The 20940-nt window shown below is 35.8% G+C and overlaps 1 protein-coding gene across 8 annotated transcripts in view; it reads left to right on the top strand.

Annotated features, from left to right (window-relative positions):
- Rfx3 (regulatory factor X3) overlaps window positions 1-20940 on the top strand; it is a 252375-nt gene that overhangs the window by 177008 nt on the left and 54427 nt on the right. For all 8 annotated transcript variants that reach the window (XM_029472433.1, XM_029472434.1, XM_029472432.1 and 5 more), the window contains 3 exons: window positions 279-353; window positions 7019-7200; window positions 11665-11784. In XM_029472433.1, coding sequence (XP_029328293.1) covers window positions 279-353; window positions 7019-7200; window positions 11665-11784 — 377 coding nt within the window. The remainder of the gene's footprint in view (window positions 1-278; window positions 354-7018; window positions 7201-11664; window positions 11785-20940) is intronic.

The raw sequence follows: 20940 nt of genomic DNA, 5'->3' as shown, positions 1-20940 counted from the left end.
AAATCTGCCAGGGTTCTTGATCCATGGGTCTCCGTACTGATTTTAATTACAAAGTGTTTAGAAAGGATTACTCTTGTAATTGAGGTTGTTATTAATGTGCATATTATATTTCATTCTCTAGGGACAGAAAAGCTGGGGGGGGGAACACATTTAGTGATAGCTATTCATTAGCCATCATGGAAGAATGAATTAGACTTTAAGAATCGATCAAAACTTCTCTGGTCAGCCTTTTATTACTATCTTGTCTTGAGCCCTTTTTTAATGACATTTATTATCAGATTGAAATGGCGATTGAGACGCTGCAAAAGTCTGACGGTCTGTCCACTCACAGAAGCTCTCTTCTCAACAGCCATGTAAGTTGCCTCTTCATGTACACTAATCTCTTGCTAGTTCTGCATGTGTTGCTTGCCTTTAAGTGCTTGTTTTATTTATTTCCTTATTTATTTTGCTTCTTAACCTTCTCTTCTCAAGCCTCTTCAGACTCTACCTATTTAATGCCTGTGTTACACAGTGGGGTGTCTCAGAACAGGCCCAGTGTGCTGCTTGCTTTACCAGGTGTTTGTACTTCCTGTCCAGATATACAGAACTTAAAGTTAATGACAAGCCACTATTTATTTCTAAAATGTAGTTAATAGTGATCTTAAACATTTAAAGATTTTTGTTAGCCACAAAATTTAATTCCTCTGAAGCAAAACTTTGTAGTACACATCTTCATGTCTGAGACACAAAAGCAGTAACCATGTCTACCATGTGACTGATAAGAGTCTTTAAATGCATAAGTGATCACTAATGTCAAAGCAGTGGTGAACTATGACAAATGTATTTACTGCTAAGAGTGTAAAGTAGGCAGGTCACAGTCATGGACAAACTCAACATCCTAAACACTGAAGAGAAAGAAAAATGGGCCAAAAGTGAAGTTGTATGTAAGTCGTGAGTTGCTCATACCCGAGACAGGCAAAGTGGTCTCGCTGCTTCCTGGCGTTCTCAGTATTCCCAGGCTCGCTGTAACACTGGTAAGTTTTGTGAAATAAACATTGTCATCGTCTGTTCAAATTTGAGGAAATCAATGAAAATGCTTCCTATAAGAAACAATAGAAGGGCATTATTTTTAGAAGGTTTCTGAATTATGAGAAAATGAATGGGCATATGATTTAAGTTGTAGATATAGAAATTGGCATTAGTAACATTTGAGTAAGAATTAGAAATTTCAAAAAATATTAGAAATTTCTTTCCTAATTGTTTTTTAATATACGGATAAGTTATTGTGATTTCTTAATTTTTCTTAATATTTTTATGACTAAAAAGTTTAAAAGTAAGATCACTGAAATATCTGTAGTATTTTTAACAATAATATACTTTATAGGAAATATGTCACTGTGTTTTCTTTTAAAAAATATTTGAACTTTGAACTGTTTTTGGAGGAGGTGTTTTGATTCATTCCCTTTTCAACAGAAGTATCTTGGTAAATAAAACTTGTGATCCCATTCAAAGAAGGCCTTTGACCATGGTGAGGATTACAGATAGCAGTTTTAAAATAAGGGTATATATTTTGTCACTTCTTTTTTAAAAACTATTTGAACACTCTTTTCCACTTTTTGTTCTTAAATATATTCTGCTTATTGGAATGAGTCTCTGGTTGTGTTAAAGGCTAGTCTACCATATGGTATTAGGATGAATTTGCCAGTTTGTATATTGAAAATAGCAAGTGAAAATGCTTATCACTTCCAACCAGAAATGTGCAGGCATATAAGTATTTCTAAAAATAAATAGAAATTTCCAGTTGCTCTTTTGAAATTTTCAGTTTTCTAAATTGACTCTGAAAGTCAATTCTTATTTCACTCTGGAGATATGAAATGTATCATAATATGTGTTGCTTAAATTTAACTTCAGTCACCCAACCTTATTGATACTTCCATAAACAATAATGTAGGTATATAACATGTTTTTAAAATATGTCTATGTGTTTGAAACTTTAGAAATAAATGGGATGATCTTAAATTATTTTCTTTAGTTAACTTAAGAACTAACGCTCGTTATCAATGACTGTAAATGAAGCCGCTCAAACAACACAGTGATGTGGTTTCCCTGGGTCTGAGTTTCTACTGCATAGTTTAGCAAATCTTCCATGTGTTTAAGCCTACTTGCTGGATTAGCAAGAGTGGCCACAAAATTTGCTCCTATGGTGGCAATATTTGTTTCCTGGCCTCATTCATTTTTATTACATCTCTGAAGTAGTCACCTTTGTTCAAAACTGCATATAGAGCCCAGTTTTGTGAGCAGAAGCCACAGGTTCACTGTTTTCCTAATGCCAGGGGTTTAGTTTCTCCTGGAATGCAGAAAAGGTTTCCTTTGTCTTTTCCTTGGGATGTTAATGATGCTCCTGCCTTTCACTGGTCCCCCAAATGCTACTCAGTGTGCGTCTGTGCTTAGCCTGTTTATAATGTTAACCTGGTGGCATTATGTCAGCATCATAGACAACCAGTAAATATTTATTAGCAAGTTAAAACAAAACAAAACAAAAAACAAAAAAAAAAAAGATTTTTATGGTTTGTCTTGTAATGGAGTCATCCTGCATAGAAGAGTGCTAGCACATAGTAGTAGAGGCATATTAACTATTTGCAGAATAGATGCATATAAGAAACAATAGAAGGGCATAAGCCTTATCATTAATGTTGTAGATTTCCTTTCCCAGTCTCATGTATGCCTGTTTGGAACACATACATAGATGGTATTGGTTTCTCTTTGTGTCCCTAAATATTCTTCAGTTAATATGTATGTGCTGGTAGTGAGTTCTCTCATGGATTTCTAACTAAATGAAGAATATGTGGGTCACTTTAAAATTTCCCACATACACCCTAAAGATTAATTATTTATTTTCTTTCAACCTAATCCTAAAAAGTTGTACCCCAAAGTGATATCACTCATCTCTTTGCATTTTAGAATGTGCTTTATTTTCGTTTTATAAAAATTTTTTGTTTATATTTTATTTTTAAATTTTGTGTGTGTGAAGATGTTGTTAATAAATTTTATAGATCTCCCTAAGTCCAAAGCATATCTAATTCTTTTAGTTGCAGGCATAAGCTTGTCCCGTACTGTCAACTGTAATTAATATACATTTTCATTTAGTGTTTGTATTATGTCCAATTTAGGGTACTTTACAGGTAAATTTCAGCCTAGAATTGTTCATAAAGTAATTGTTACTAGCTTCTGCATAGTGCCTTTATGCATGTATTTCTTTTTAATTCCGCTTAAAGTATATGAAACCTCTGGGCATTTATGTTTTGGGAATCTTCATAATCTAGCAGACAGTTAATTCATAATGCTTACAAGCTTAAGCTACTGAAATATATTAAGCTTAAAGTAAAATCTTGGTTTTTAGTCTTCGCCCACTGCTGTCGTGACTATATTGTAAATAACAGTTACTATAGGCATGTCAAAATGTATACCATCAGTTAGGTGAACTTAAAGTGATTCCTAACTGATAATAATCCACCTGGAATGCCAAATGTTACATTTAGATGTTAATTAGGCAATACGTCATTTATTTAATTTTATTTGTCAATCAGTGTTTCCCTTTAGGAAAAATAGAAACTATTGGTCTCTGTAATCTGTCCTGATGAATACAGATTAAATGCAAAGGTTGAAAGATACAATTATCTTGCTTTCTGCCCTTAGAAAACTATATTTTGGTTCATTAGTATAATAATTAGGTTTAAAGATAAAGGCTAAAAGAGTCTATGAAATTTTACAATCTTTAAAGTATTTCCCAAGCTTGTAAATATACTTACTTTATAAATAGTTTATTAAAAGAATTAAATAAGAGAAACAGATAGTTGTATTTTCAACTACTAAATGTTCAGAAAAATGGGTTCTAAAGTTTAAATACATTTCGTTAAAGAGAACACTGCATGAAACAGTCTTTGCTTTATAAGAATTATTCGGTTCCTTTGGGTAGATAGCACATGGGACATAGCATAATCTTTTACTTTATAGTACATATATGTAACTGTTTCATTTCTCTAATAATAATATGTAATCCTATGTTTTAGATTCAATATATGATTTAGAACTTCATCATGTGTCAAAATCTGAAAATTAAACATTAGTATGTAAAATGTAGATGAAATGTTCCGGCTGTATTGTCAAGTCTCTTAGGGTGCGGTCTAGAGAGTGTATTGCTTCTGTAGTAAGTTTATAAGAGAATAGTCACAGGTGTGCTTGTTAGCCATCTTCCCAGCAGGGACCCCGCGGCAGCAGACCCGCCGCCTCCATCTTCGGGGCTTTTATTTCCATGCCCTCCTCTTTCCTTCACATGCTCACCATGCTTCGGCACGGAACCCAGGGCCTCCTTTTGATGAGGTGGAGGTGGAACAAATTTAGCTTTGCTGCTGCCAAGTTCTGGTCAGCGAGATAGCTGTCCAGCCAGTCCCAGCTGGATGGTGCATAGTGTGCATCTGTATGCGTATTTGTGTGTGTTCATATTCATGAAATTAATATTTTCAGAAGCTAGTTTAAACCTCAAACATTCTGGGAATGTAAGTAATATATGAAGAACTAAGTAAGTATGATAAGGAGAGACTGTCGCACAACTATGTTAGTATTAAACGTTTCATTTCTGCAGCTAAGTAATTGTTTTCATCTGTTTACACTACATTAAAATTGTTTGTTGATTTATTTTTATTTGTATATTGTAGTTATAAAGTTCACATTTTAAAATTAACTTTCCTTTTCTAGGGGAAATGTCCTTTAAACTAAGATTTTCAATATAAATATACCACCTGCTGACTAACAAAGGAAAGTACATAGAATTATTTCACTCCCCTTTCTTAATTGTGTTATGATGCCTCTAATGGGGACGGACACACACACACACATCTTAAGTAGTTTCTATTTACATGTATCCTACAATGTGTACTGTGAATATGAGAACTTTGTTACATTATTTGTAACTGCTAAAAATATGTTCACTTCATACAAAATCCTTTCAGGAACTTTTTTGGTTGTTGTTGTTGTTGACCCTTGATAACAAGGGTCTGTATTCCTATTTTTAACATGTTAAGAATACGAATAGAAGGTAGCTGTGCCTTGCTCTATCTATTATCTAGCACCTGTGTGAGAGACAGTAGCACACTTTGATGCAGTACAGTTCACAGTGGCTACTTGAAATCCACTGGAAGTGCTTTCACACCCTGTAAGTTGTCTGAGGCTCATGGATGAGATTAGAAGCAGGTTTGTATTGCTGTGTCTTGTCTTTCTTCCTTGTGTTTTATATTTTAAACTCTTGAGATTTAAAAAAGGAAAAACTCTAAAGAAGCCTGCTAGCCCACTGATTTTAATCTCAGTAACTTAATGCATGAGTGAGTTTACTTTGATGCTTCATATTAAACACATGTTTAGAGAGAACCCATTCTGTGCTTTATTTTCAGTACATACACACAGTCATGTTTGAGTGCCTCTGTAAAATGTTTCACTTATATGAAGGCTAAAAGTAAATACTATGAAAAATTCTTTATGAGCTGTAATATATTTCTGTCAGTGTATGAAGGAGAGCTAATTTACTGTAGTCTCTAGTGTCTTGTGGTGTTAAATTATATATGACACAATATTAATATGTATTTTAAGTTTATTTATATGGCTATATGTTCCTTAGGAAACTATAAGTTTTCCTTAACGGGACATAACTTTTATTTGTATAAGTATCTTCTATGCATTGTGGTGTATTTTTTATGCCATTAACTACTACAAGTTTGATGATACATATTTAACTATTTAATGATTACTTGGGGATATTTGAAGCTAAAATGCTCTGGAAAATTCAGTTGTCATAGTACAAAAAAATAAGATAATTTGATAAATTTTTATAAAAACCCTGAAAATTCAGGTTCAAAGTTTAATCAAAAGTCTTAAAATACACAGATAAAATAGAATAAAGTCTTTGACTTATTTGAATGCCCAGGTCATTATCACCTTTAGCCTTTGACTAAATACGCAGAGGACAAGTATAGTCCCATTCATCTTTGTTATTTTACTTCCATAATTCACCTTTAACTACAATCTTGGGTTCAATGTTTGCTCTTTACGATATCATTTATAAATGCCATGGAAATTGTTGAGACAAATAAAATGAGGCATTTGCTGCTCTGATGACCTATTTAGAAAACAAGAGTTAGAAACCACGCTCAGACATTGAGACAATATATAACCTTAGGAAAATTATTTACATTTATTTCATTTCTTTTCCAAGAAATGAATAAGTAGAGATTTAATAATAGAAATCCAGCAGAGATTTTTCTTGTATTTTTATCTTTAAGCATTATTTTTAAAAAAAACAAAGTATAATATAAAATTTGAGGTAAAAAGACACCTCAACTTTAAGGTAGAAAATTGATGATTGTAAAAATACTGCCTTTCATCATCTTGCAGTTATTTGTAAGCTCTGGCAAGGGTCCTTGTTTGGGCAGGAGAATGACTGCATTTTACCTCTCTCCATCTTTTGTCCCAGGAGATAAAATGTTATTGTGTTATCTAATAGTTATTTGAAATAAGTTAATTAGAGTTCTGTAAAAATGAATAAAATCTTACCTCATACAAGTAAGCCTACTGTTTATTGTAACAAATCAATGTAAAGGATAAATCAGGTGTTATGTTGCCAGGTTTAGTTTTGTTTTATAGCAATTATAAATGATAGGTTTATATTGTGAATTTTGACCAGTGAATGCTGTTATTTTAATTCTTTGTAAAAAGAAAAAAAGGAGTGCGTATCTTAGGAATATAGTCAATATAGGGAAATTTTAATATCTCTAGTCATGCTGGAAAATTTGAAGAAAAGTTATTGTCTAAACTGATAACTGCTGTGATGTTTCCCAGAGCTTAGAAAGTCAGATATCCCAGCTTCTGAATTATCATAGTCTATCCTAAGAGTTAATGAAGAGATTCCAAGTAGCTGTGCATGTATTGTACCTTGCTGAGGTTTTGGCAATTCCATGAATTCTCTGCTTATTCTCTCTCACCTCAACAGCTGCAATGGCTGCTGGACAATTATGAGACAGCGGAGGGAGTGAGCCTGCCGAGGAGCACGCTGTACAACCACTACCTTCGACACTGCCAGGAGCACAAGCTGGACCCAGTCAATGCCGCCTCTTTCGGAAAACTAATAAGGTCCATTTTTATGGGGCTACGAACTAGGAGATTAGGCACTAGGTTAGTACTGACGATCAACATAATTAGTTCATCGCTCTGTTTCAATTAGAGCAGTGTTGGAAAGTGAGCAAAAATGTACTTGATAACAGAAAAGATGTGAGGAGAAAAATATAGAATGGGCCTCCTTTATAAAGTCCATAGGAAATTAACATTATTATTCAATGGCCCTCACCCCTTAGATTTTCAAACTACATAGAAGTTAGAAGCCAACTTGTTTAAGATTTGCATATAACATATTATACCCAATACAGTTGAATAGTAAATGGAAAATAATCATTTCCTTAGTGCTTCAAAATACATTTAGTTGTTTTATGAAAACTATGTGACTTGCAGAAGTTAAGGCTGAAGTCTCCACCTTATTTTGTGGTTCTGAGTTCCCTGAAAAGGATTTGGTAAGGTTACAAAGTGCACGTATTTGAAGCTCTTTCTGATGGCTCTATTTCACCTCTTCCTAGCCTGCTAAGCTTTCCACTTGTCTCTTGTTCTTGATTGTGAAAACAGGCATATATGGGAGGGGCCTGTGGAGTATTTCTATTATAGAGAACACTTATCTGAGGGAGGGATTGCCATGATATGGGTTTCTTTCCTTCAGAAGTGATTTGTCTAAGCAAACATGATGAAAAGAAAATTTAGGGCCTTGGAGCTTCATTTGTATTTTCTATGATATTTTACAAATTGAGAACTCATATTTTAAGCAGTTAGGTAAAATACATAATCCATTGACTTTCTAAGACATATGGGGATCATATACAAAACATTAAGTTAGAGATGCCATTCTGTACATTGAGTGATGGCACATTAGTTACAATCACAGCCTCAAAGACTTTCTGTCAAAGGATAGGAGGAACATCAATATAAACTAACCAGTACCCTCAGAGCTCCTTGGAGCTATACCACCAATCAAAGAAAACACATGGTGGAACTTGTGGCTCTAGCTATATATGTAGCAGAGGATGGCCTAGTCAGTCATCAATGGCAGGAGAGGCCCTTGGTCCTGTGAAGGCTCTATGCCCCAGTATAGGGGAATGCCAGGGCCAGGAATGGGAGTGGGTGTGTTGGGGATCAGGGGGAGGGGAAGAGGGAGGGGATAGGGGACTTTCAGAGGGGAAAGTAGGAAAGGGGATAATATTTGAAATGTAAATAAAGAAAATATCTTTTTAAAAAATCTCTGGAAAAGAAGAGATACACTAATAATTAACATCATTAGGCATTTATGCTGAGAGGAAAAGCAAATGTCAGAGAGAAAAGCCTAATGTATCCTTCCTCATTTCCAGATACACAGGTAAGATCCCTGTAACAAAACACAGTTTATCATGGGAAATACATACCCATTTGTTCTAGCTGCTTTTCTATTACTGTGTTGAAATATTGTAACCAAAAACAGCTTTAGAAAGGAAAAAGGTTTCTTTGTTTGCACTTTTTGGTCTCAATTTATTTCTGAGAGAATTCAGGACCAGGAACTAAAGGCAAGGACCCGGAGGCATGAACATCCCATGGAGGGATGCTTCTTGCTGCCTCACTCACAGGCTCTCCTTAGCTGCTTTCTTACACAGACCAAGACCACCTATCTTTACATGGTGCACCCTTCAGTATCAATTCATAATCCACACATCCTCCCAAATGCCCACAGGCCAATCTGATCTAGGCAATTTCTCAGTGGGGGCTTTCTTCTCAGATGACCCAAGTTGAAAATTAAAGTACAAAATGATTTCTGTAGTATAATTTTTATAGAGAGTGATACCTTTATATATAAAGAGTCAGAGAAATGGAAAATTGTGGTTTGTTTGTTTGTTTGTTTGTTTGTTTGTTTGCTAACCCAAATGAAGTCGACACTTCTGTAGTAGCATGATTGGACAAAATGGTGTAATCTAAAATCATAAATACTATGAAGGGTGGCCCAGAAAAGCCCTTCATTTTGTTTCCTCAGAGGAGAGAATACTCTTTTGTCCTGATGCAGAAAGGCCTCTTTGGCATGAGGGTCCGAAATCCAATTTACCAAGGACAGTCAGCTGTGCTTATCACCCATTCACTGGAGAACAAGTGAGAGAAGTTTTTCTACTCTCCGTGGCCCATTTCTGCTGTTTTCTCTAATGCCAGCTACCATATTCTGGGGCAGTATGCCCAGAACCTCATTACTGTGTTAGTTTTAGAAGAGTTGGTTGTGTTTGAACTGTGGATTTTTTTCTTTTACTTGCTTTGAAGCAAATGTGCAACTTTCAAATTGCTGGAGGTTTAGTTCTTTCATAAATATATTCTCATACTGGTACTTCAAAAGACAGTATATTTTAAATTGCAGAATGTGATTGTCTATTCAGACTAAAGAAACTGCCTTTCATTCCTTTGTAAAAAAGAACTTTTTATTTCTCTAGTATCTGCACCCCTGCCTCCCCCCACCAAAAAAAAAACCCCAGCAAAATCATTACTTAGAAACCTAACCTGGTGTCTCCTAGCTGATGGCTCAGTAGTTACATATATTGTGCCAATATTTTGAAACTCTGGGCTTTAGTCAACATTCTAATCGCTGTATTGTTGCGCTGCTTTTGTTACTGAAAAGATTTCAATGAGTCGTATTTTGAAGCTCTTTTCAAACGTTGAAACACATCTTTAAAATAGAAAGGGACAAAATTGGAGTTGTTTGGGTTTGTGACTGAGTAGACTCCATATTCTGTAAGTACATTCTGCAGTACTGAAGCTCTTACATTCAATTCTCAGTCTGAGGTGCTTGCCACTGAGCTGGAAAGGAAGCCTAAAGGACTGAGGAGGGAATAAATGCTGTGAGTTGAGATTTACAATGAAGTGTTTGGAAACTGGGAGGATGCTAATGGGAAAAGCTGGTGGTGCAGGGTAAGCGGTCAGAGACTCTGCTGTGGAACCTGCTCTGGACCTTTCACTCCTAGTCCAAGGGCTGGAATAAAAATCAGTACAAATCAAGAGGCAGATAAAATCCCGTGTGGTTGTCTTTTAAGTGAACATTCTACGCAAGCATTATTTGTCAACAGAATTGTTTAGTGAAATTATCCAAACCAGAGCAAATTTCCTTTAGTAGACAAAAAGCAAATAAAACCATTGCATTTCTATCAAAGGCAGTTTGAAGGGTGAAGATGCCCTTCTAACACAAGGGTGTTAGATCCCTTATCCAGAGGGAGTAAGTCTGACTGAGGCTCACCCTGGGTGTGCTTCTCTTCTCAGGCCATTCCAGGTGGGAGAGAAGGAACTTCCTCTCACTGCAACCACGGTGCTAATCTGTAAGAAACTGAGTCTAAGAGTAGGAACATCCGGTTATGTGTGTTTCCCCGTGACTAATGGCTCCTGCTTTCTACCCTTCCCTTTACGCCAAATAACTTCCAGCTTGTCTGGAATACTACACGGTGTGGTTTGGGTAGGTTGTATTGTAGGCTTTTGCTCAAATTTCAGTGGGTTCTATAAACATAGCTAATTTCTCAAGTGGAAGATACTAAGTTTTCATTTTTATTTTCATGAAATTACAGGGATTTGATTACCTTAATGTCTCTTCAGATATATGGCTCATCTAATGTATGTTTTTAGTTTTGGAAGGAAAATTATCTATTTTCATTAAAAATATTTAACCCACACACCACTTGCATTTCTCTTTGTAAATGAAAGAAAAATTGGAAGATTGCTCACAGACATATTGCTATATATAGACTTGTTAAAAAATGGTCTCTCTGCAAGAACTTACATATTTAAAATGTTATTTTTGTAAGATTTTGCAAGTTTCATTCAGAATAAAAATTATCATTTCTAATATCAAGCATGGTATTTTTTATTTCTGAAGAAGTTGCAAGAAGAAGTTTTATTCCAGGAGGACCTCACCATTTTTACAGGGACATAGCCCAATCTTTTATGCGGTGTCTAATTAGTAAACAACAGATATGAATCAATAAAAGCAGAGACTAATAAAATGTTTTTTAAAAGATATATATTAAATACCTTCTTCTTTTGTATGTTTCAAAATATTAAAAATAAACCATCATATAATATAACAATAATATTATATCACTGTTTCTAAAATAAACACAAAAAGAATTAACCCAAAACTTCAGAATGAAGTTGGGTTTTTTCCCTCTGTGTTTATGGCAAATTGCTGTCTAACATACATGATTTGTGCTGTGGATTGGCCCGACCTTCTAAATTACCTTCTAAATTAAATTTGAAATATGTATTAGAAAATAAACTATGTGAGTGGGGCACATAGGCTATCTGTGAATATATAAGTAAAGTTGAAAGGAACTTTATACCCCTGAGGTCTTGAGGTGACTATTTTGGAATCTTATTTTGATCTTTGGAATATCACTATAGAAATATAGCAACATCCAGAAAAGATAAATTATAAATGTGAAATGTTGGTATAATATTTTCACCCAGTTTTTCTGCGCTAAGTTAATGGCTAATATTACTTTTACTGACTTTTCATGTTTCCATATTTATTGTTCTTTTGTGAAGAGGAAACTCCAAATACCATTACTATGGGATTCGTGTGAAGCCAGATTCTCCTCTTAACCGTCTACAAGAAGATATGCAGTACATGGCTATGAGGCAGCAGCCCATGCAACAGAAGCAAAGGTACAATCTGAGTTGTTGTGTCAACGCTGCATACATGTTAACTCCATAGGTCTTCTTATCTCTGAGCAAAGAGAACAGGCAAGCGCCCAGGAAGGGGTGCTACCATTGGCATGCATTTGCTGGGCATCGTGTTAGAATATCATTTAGAATTCCAGTGGTCCCTCTCTCAGTTTTTAAAAAATAACTTAGTCTTCAGTGTTTTGGGTCCGCATAGAGTTAAATGCCCCAAACTACCGTTCATACAGGGAAATGTCACACAAAGATCAAGGAGTAAATACATCATCTAGGCAAATAGCACCTTTGGAGAAATTTAATTTTAGTATCCATGAGACATGCTGTTCTTACATCCTTCCAATAATTTTAAGTTTTATTTATTGCATATGCAAATGTGAGTATCTGTGTGTGTGTGTGTGTGTGTGTGTGTGTGTGTGTGTGTGTGTGTGTGTGTGTATGAAGGAGGGGTAAGATATATTTGTGAAGGTGGGTGTGTGGAGATCAGAGAATAATTTTCAGGATTTGGTTCTCTTTTTCCACCATGGGTTTCATCCAATGCAGGTCATCAGGTACGCAGCTTTACCTGGTAGCCATTTTGCCCATGCCAGCTAATTCTTTCTCACCAAGTCTTCTGAGTTCTTGTAGAATCTTTGGGATTTCTTACAATCCTTGGAATCACGTCTCCACCAACATAGACCTTAGAGCTTTAAGAGATCTTACATTCATGGATGGATGGATGCATGGGTGGATGAATGAATCAGAAGACGAATGGGAAGATGGATGGATGGATGCTAGAATTACAAATCATGGAATTGAAAAGAACCAACTCTGTCTGATCTGTGCTCATAATCCTTGACAATCAAAGCATTAGCAGCCATGGTTTTCACAAAGCTTAAGTGGAATACACAGCCCACTGCACTGTTGTGAAGAGCCTTCCAGTCACGTAGGACTCGTGTCACAATTTACAGTAAAGAAACATTTTGTGAACTCGCCCTTTTTACCAGTATAGCTTACATATGCTCTGTAGTTATAACTGTCCTTTCCTACTGAAGTGGTAGAAGTACTAGCAAAAAGGAATGATTTCTCTGGCTTCCTCATTATTCTAAAGTGGTTATGTGTGTAGGCAAGATATCCTCATCCACACTAGTGTAGTATGCAGCATGAGTTCTAAGTCATAGAAAGACAACATCACATAATAGGCTTTCCTCTGGTCAAGAGACACTGATTAAAGGCATACTATGTACTGGGTCCTAAACTCAAGGGTAAGACATAGTCTCTACTTTTGAAAATATAAAGTGTGTGAGGAATGAGGGGAATAAAGTAATGCAATGTCCTGTGCCAAAGTCCAGTGTTAGTCAAAGAACTGTAGAATACAGAGTAATTGTACAAAGCCTGGGAGCGAGAGAATTAGGAAACATAATTGAGAAAGTGATGCTTGAGAAGGGACTAAGAGTGAAAAAAAGAAAGGAGTCTCTAGGTAGAAGGGAAATGTTCCCGTAAGCACATGGAGGGAAAGGGTGAGGTTGGCAGTGGCCCATGGTTTGGTTAAATTGTTTTGCAGAAGTAGAGTTGCAAAGATGCTTAAGTAGAGAGTAAAAAAGGTGATATCTACAGCAGTTTGATCATACATTAAGTAAGGGATTTAGTGTTACTTGCAGGTAATTAAGTTTAAGGGTTTTTGTGTGTAGAAATAGCTTTAAAGCTATTTAAAGCTTTTAAGCAAAAGAATGGAATTTTGATTTTTTTTTTCTAGAAAGAAATTTTTGATTTGGGATAAGACATAACTAATGGGGGAAAAAACTGGAGGCAAGGACTCTTTGTTAAATAGCTTCAGCAGAGCCAGAATTCCCAGTGTGTCCTAGCTCAGCATTGCAGTTCAAGGCTGGCAACCTTATTTTAAAAAACAAGAACAAATGCACAGATTCTCAATTTTGTTTTTCATCACTAGTTATTATCTTTTTAATCTATAGGTAGAAAATGAATTTTAAAAGACTAAAGAAAACACAATAAAACATGTATTAGTACCTTATATGGTGGCAATAGTTTGTTATAGTAAACTATTATGATCTTAAGGTTTTGGTTATTTTTCCACTTATTAAGAACAGAATTTATAGCACTTACTTTCTGCTGTGCTCTCTGCCCCCAACTTAGCAGCAAAACAAAGTAGATGATGGTGAAATCAAGAAAAGCTTGATTTAGAAATAACATATTCAAATGTAATTAACAGAAGCTTGATAAATTGTGCCTAAGACAAGTAAAGCCAGTTTCTTCCTGTGATTTTTCAAGAGGAAATCTAGTAAACTTTCATGAATGTAAATTTTCCAAAGACAGTCTTTATAAAAAGCACCTAAATGGAGGCCCCACTGAGTCTAGAATTCTGGTTGGGTTGGGGGTGGGTAGTGGGGACATCCTTGTGGAGAAGAGGGAGCACGAGGGAGGAAGTATGGGATGTGGAACAGTCAGGGTGGACAGAGGCAGGGGGAATAGAATCTGGAGTGTAAGTAAACAAATAAATAAATGGAAAAGAAACTTTTTAAAAACCTGAACTGGGTAAGTACAGGTTGTTTTTTGTTTTGTTTTCTTTCTTTTTCCTGAATTACCTCCTACTAAACAGACTCCAGAGCTATCAAGGTTAAGGAGTCATGAAAATCTTTTATGTATATGTGTATATATATATATATATATATATATATATATATATATATATATAATCTGCTCGTGGTAATAATTGCTGTAAGAAAAGATACAATATGAGCATGTTTATGGAGATATAAAATTCTTATTATAGTAGTAAAGTCTGCCAGAATCAGTGTCTTGAGTAGTCTGCCTTCTCAGTGAAGAACATTAGAATACTGAAGATGGACTGGATGTAGTAGATTTTGTTTTCTCTCTCCTGGTGGTTTTTTTATTTTAATTTATTTATTTTGAGATTTGGGCCTCACTATATAGTCTCAGCAGACCTGTAACGTTTATGCAGATGAGGCTGGCCTCAAACAGAGATCCACCTGCTTCTGACTCCTGAGTGCTGGGATTAAAGGTGTGCACCACTGTGCCTGACAAGGGGCTTGCTCTTGCAGTGGCACCTAGAGAATAACAGCAGTGTTTTTGCTGAGTCCTCGGGCTCTGCACTGCTATACCCAAAGGGCTTCAGCTTGCTGAAGGATCATACATACTGTATACCGTCTCCATCCTTGAGTTTAGACATAAGGGTCAAATTAAGAGTTTGTTGAAATGATGAAAAATAGTCATTTTTATCATTTATCTGAATTTTTTCCTTTGGTGATATGAGTCAAGATTGTTCTCTGTAGTCCTGGCTGTCCTGGAACTCTCTCTGTAGACCACGGTGGCCTCAAACTCCAAGGAATCTGCTTGTCTCTGTTTCCTGAGTGCTGGGATTAAAGGTGTACACTTCTACTCCCTAACCCCTGATAGTTTTTTAATATCTGGATAATTTCAAGATTCAAATTATTCTAATGAATTAAAATTGATAAAGAAAATATACTCTTGTTAAACTATAAATGGTGTGTGGAAGATATAAAATATTTAATAACAGGTACTAGTATCAAACAATTCAGTATATTTGGATTGAATATTTCATGATTTATGACTGTACCTATAGTACCAGTTATAATTAAAAGTCAAGTATGTGTGTGCATTATTTTGATAATTAAAGTTTGGGCATTCAGTTTTACATATCTAGTTTGAAAACTTGATAGGATAATAGGGATAATTTCCATGTCTGTGCAAATCAGATGTTCTTCAAAGCTGCCATACGGAGCATAGCCAATCAAAGCATAGCCATATGGAGTGTAACCGAGCACCAAGAGATAAATGAAAAGAAGTTATGGTTGAGAAGTCCATAGTTTCCCATACTTGAGAGATGAATCAGTCTTCAAACCATTTACCTAAAATAAAGGAGCAGATTAGAGCCTCCTTGATTCAAAGGCAATGGTGGGGTATAGCTATTGACAAAAGAAAGTTATAAGTAGTCAGGGTCATGTTTCCTTCGGACTTACTCAGTGGATGCCATGGTCTGTGGACCTTCAGTGACTGGCAAATGAGCTAAGGCACTTCTAGCAGCCCTTATTCCTGTTCCTCTGCTAATTAGAGGTAGGGTACCAAAATGCTATAAATTCCTCCAAAAGTAGTGTTAGCTGTGGACAGTACAAAGGAGGAAATGGGTGAACTAGCTTCTGTTGAAAGAGAACTTTGCATTTGAATGAAGTGGACTCCAGTTTTTTAAGGAAATTTACTCATGTATTAAATTCTTATCCTAATTTACACAGCACATAAACTAGGCTATCAAGGAACAAAAGGAGAGGGATAATTTTTAGCACTTAAAGAAATCCATAGAACTTGTTGGCACATATATTTTAGCTATTCTTTCACATCCTTGTTTCAGAATTGGTAGAGAGAAACTGCATGTTTTTGACAATGTGCCTGACCATGTGTGATCCCGGTGCCCACTCTCAGTTAAAATTTATCATTTCTGAACAATTTCATGTAGTTGTCAGTTGCTTACAAAATAATAACATCATGTGTAAAAGAGAGCCTAAAATGAACAAGGGTAGAAAGAAATAAATCAGTTTACACGAAAACAATGTCTACATAGTATAGATGACTCACCATTTTAGCAACCTTAACAAGAATCCACCCTCTTATCTTCATACTTGTATGAATTCTGTCCTTGAAGACACAGGTAACTTAAACCATGCACTTACAAAAAAACTTCATAGCAGAGTGTGGAGGATCATGGCTCCCTTCTTTTTCTTCCTCCCTGTCCCTCATTATCTCTTTCCCTTTCCCTCTCACATGGAAGACTGAGGCAAGAGAATTTCTCCAAGCTTGAGCACAGCAAAAACTACCTAGTGGGACCTTTTCCAAAAATGCACATGAAATACAGGGCAAAATCACATTGTAGTGAGGATGTGTTAATCAAGAGGGAAATGTGTCATCTTTGCTTTCACATGGTCCCTTGCTAGGAAGAGGAGTTGGAAAGACAGCCTTTGTGGTGCTGGAGGAAAGATAAGAGCTGTTGTAGAAAGGGAGTCAGCAAGACTCCATATACTTCAGATGTTAGGAAGGACATCCAAGGACGTTTGCAATTAGAGCTTTCTTAATGTCAGGAGCTTAGGACAGGCGAAACAACTCTGCACAGGAAGTGGGGGATACAGATTTCATTGTAGATGACGTCAGCACACCGAGCCTCAGTTTCTTCATCTAAAAATGGAAACATCTAAAAACTATCATTTTATAGTTCAAGTGGAAAAAGTAAAATATTTTAAGCTGGAAGCATTGAAGTGTTATTCGTCTTTATGGTACCATGCTGTTATAAGCATTTTGAACAAGAAGGCACCCGGAAGTGTAGTAGATGTGGCTTGTTTGTTCTTCAAAGCTAGTAGTTCCCAGCTTTAACCAATGTTAATAGTTCATCATACTTTCCCTGGGCCACAAATTCTCTGGGATTATTACATTATTATTATTATTATTATTATTATTATTATTATTATTATTATTATTGGAGGACTGGGTCGTTCCCTTGAGGCAGGTACGAAGTCTTAAGTGAGCAACTGCTCTGTTAAGTGTTCGATTTGGTCTGAGACAACACTGAGGAAACCTGACGGTGACTGCTGAAGTGGCTATCATTAGTACACTGCAGTAGTAGCTCATGATGTCATGATCCACTGAAGTCAAGGGGATCATAAAGAACCACTCCTCAACCATTAATTGAACTCAAGGAATGTACACAACGTCTAATGAGTTGTCATAGTCACCATCTAGTGCTCTTCTAAGTGGTCACTGGACTTTATACTGCTCTTCAGTCTCATTTTATAGGATAGGGCTCATTTGGAAATTATATTGTAATTTACTTACAAGAAAGCCCTGTTTAATTGTGCATTAGACAAGAATTGCAACAATTTATTTTTTCCTCGACAGTCTTAGGTGCTTTTACTTTTTGTTGACATCAGGTGGAACAGGATTGTGATTATCTAAATAAAGAAGTGGAAGGTATATTTTAAATCTCTGTAACAGAGCCAGCTGTAAACAATAGATGAGCTACATACACTCAAATTATGTTTGTAAGAATATCACTATTCTAGGCTTCTTAAGTATGTAAGCTAACGGGGCTCAGTAATGAAATTCAGGAATTCAGACTTGCCTCTTTCAACATTACCTCCTCAGCCCCTCCTGAGCACATTCATTAAAGAACGAGTGATCGACATCAGTCACTCACAGTTGAGACAACAACCACATTTGAACTTTGTTTTATTTTCCTGCATCACTGCAAATGTAAACTAGTAAATAGCCAAATATTCTGAGTTACTAAGAAGAATACAAATGAAATTCTACCTTTAGTCAGCAAGGTTGATATTATGAGTCACTCTGATATTTAATATGATATCGCAGACTCACTTACTATTCATAAGTAATGGACCTTCTCACAGTAGTATTTTCTTCTGATTCATCTGTGTTTATGTCACTTGGCTCATTTCCAATATCAATTTAGGATGCTAAAGAGAATTACAAGACACCAATAAAGTAGACAATTCTAGCCTCTTGTTATTAATAAGTGAGCATTTTTTATTTGTTCATGCAAATTAGTTTTGTACTTTCATGAATCCTAAGGGCAAACAGTACCTGCCTATACAGTCGTCTTGCCTCTCACGTGGGCGTTTTTCAGCTGCTTTGAAAGGAATTTTCCAGATGTTTTGTTTGGTGTGTTGAAGACTCTTTCCAGTAATGGTGACTGTGTAATGCTTTTTGCCTTCCACTGGACTTCTGCAGTGTCTGCTTGTGAGATTATTGACAGAATACTGTTTCTACAGGAGAACACAGCTGTTCAAGTTCCAAATAACAGCTACAGCTAACCTCATGGTGAGAGATTCCTAACAGTTTTCCAGATTTTCTTGTTAGTGACAGGTTTCAAATGTACACTCAGTTATTAAGACATCAGAGTGTCTTTCCTTTCTTAATCATTACCAGTGTTCACTCGGATTTCCCATGGAGTTGCAAGCTGTTCAAATGATCGTTTGCTCCTTGCTAATTTTGAAACCAAGAGCTATCGCCTCCTTTAATAAAATGCGGGTCTCTCCTATGAACATGCATAACTCAACAGCTCTAAGGGCCCGTGACAGGAAAACTTAACCTAGAGATAATTTAGAAAGTAAATGGAAGTACATGGAGGGTACAGTTCCCAATACTGAAGAGTCCATTATTTTCACAGGATTTGATACACAGGTTTGGTGGTAGTGTGTTTTTAGTTTCTCCTACCTTTTACAGTGTAGCATTTTTATGACTATTTAATGAAGAGTAAGGAGAGGCAAAAAAATTCAAACATTCATCTCTTAATAATAAAAAATTGCACCAGAATTAAAATAATATAGAATTATTATGTTAGACCAATAAAATATTCAAGAACTTAAAAATATTAATGTTTATCCTTTGCCTGGCTAAAACAACCTGCACATATCACATGTAGTACTCAGTTAATATCTGATTAATTGATCTAATTATAACAATTGATAGTGTGATCTTATCTGTTCATTTAAAATTTATGTATATTATAGGAAAAATAAAAGTTATGTGGTTTTAGGGGAATGTGCTGTCTGATGTTGGGTATATTTCTACAACATGGGATTAAAGGTGTCCGTTTTGCAATAAGAAGTTCTGTGGACTAGGCCCATGCAAGCTACTCAGGAAATCTTTTAGAAGGGTAAAACCAACTCCAAGCCCCACTCTCAAAGACATTGTTTACTAGATGTTGAGTAAGGCTAGGCTCTTGTGGATAATATCCTAGATATTGATAAAGCTTTATAATGACCTGTATATATCATCTTTAGCCATCTCTTCAAGTAAGAATCAGCAATTATAAGTCTTTGTTTAGGCTCTGTTGAGTGTGAATGTCTTGGTGCTCCTGCTTTGGGGAAACCCAGACAGCTAAATTAATTGATCCTATATTCCCTTAGAATCAAGAGAATGAACATCTGGACTTCCTGAATCCAAAAATTTTCAACTTTGAAGATATCTTCCAAGGACTGACTAAATGCTAAACTGTAATACAATGACTATGTGACAGTGTGGTTGTTGCCTTGCACACAGCATAGAGAGCAAAAGTTAGTGCTTCAGAAGAGCTCTTTCATGTGTCCTTGCTCACACTAGCCCTCTTGGCCATGAGCCATCTTCCATTCATTACTGACACAAACCCCTCCCAGAATTTGTCCTCAAACCTTTCAACCTAAGGCTCAAAAATTTCTAGCTTATACAATTTGTATTGCTATCAAAGCTAAGTACACAAAAGACAGTGTTACCTGTCTTCCAACCCACTGCTGTTGTTACTGTTGTAATTATAATGAAAATGTTCATTTCCTAGTTCTATATTTTCTGGATTTTCTCTTTTTTTTCTGAGTATTGACTCAAAAGTATTTTTAGAATGGTTTTGTATAGCTCTTTTCCTCCCATAAGCTTCTTTTCAGGTGTTTTATATCTCCCACATAATATTTACACCTAATTAGTCCTTCTAACTCAATAGTATTATCATTACACAATCGTGTGTTAATTGTAATTCATTTGTGGTTTGATTACAAATTTTAAGATGTAATACCCCTTTCTTTTAGAGTCTTCCACTGCCTATGATATTGGCAAGCTCTGTCTTTCCAAGGGAGCAAATAATTTTGCTTTTAAGTGTAAGATTTGCTGAACCCTTTGTGAAGGTAGACTGCTGTATATAGCATGTATCCTTGGGAAATGTGCAATCTAAGAGTAATAGCAATTGTTTCTTTTTAGGTTAAGTTTCATCTACTCTTCCTATTCATGTCAGTAAGACCCAGTGCTGTGTAGAACAAAAAGAAGGTGATTTGAAATAGCTACAAGAAGACCAGACACATATTCACATCAAAGCTGGTTGAGGCAATCCAGGAAGAGGAAAAGTGTCTCAAAGATAGGCAAAAGACTCAGAGACAGATGTGACTCACACTATTAGGAATCTCACAAGAACACCAAACTACATACCCACAACATTACATATATGCAGATTAACTAGGTTAGTCACAGGTTTTTATTTGTGCGTGTGTGTGTGTGTGTGTGTGTGTGTGTGTGTGTGTGTGTGTGTGTGTTTAATATGGGAAATGAAGAAAAGTACATTCTGATTAAAAGAAAAAATAC

The sequence above is a fragment of the Mus caroli genome, chromosome 19 (genome assembly GCF_900094665.2).
Source record: "Mus caroli chromosome 19, CAROLI_EIJ_v1.1, whole genome shotgun sequence".
NCBI lineage: Eukaryota > Metazoa > Chordata > Mammalia > Rodentia > Muridae > Mus > Mus caroli.
This window is presented reverse-complemented; position numbering and strand designations above follow the sequence as displayed.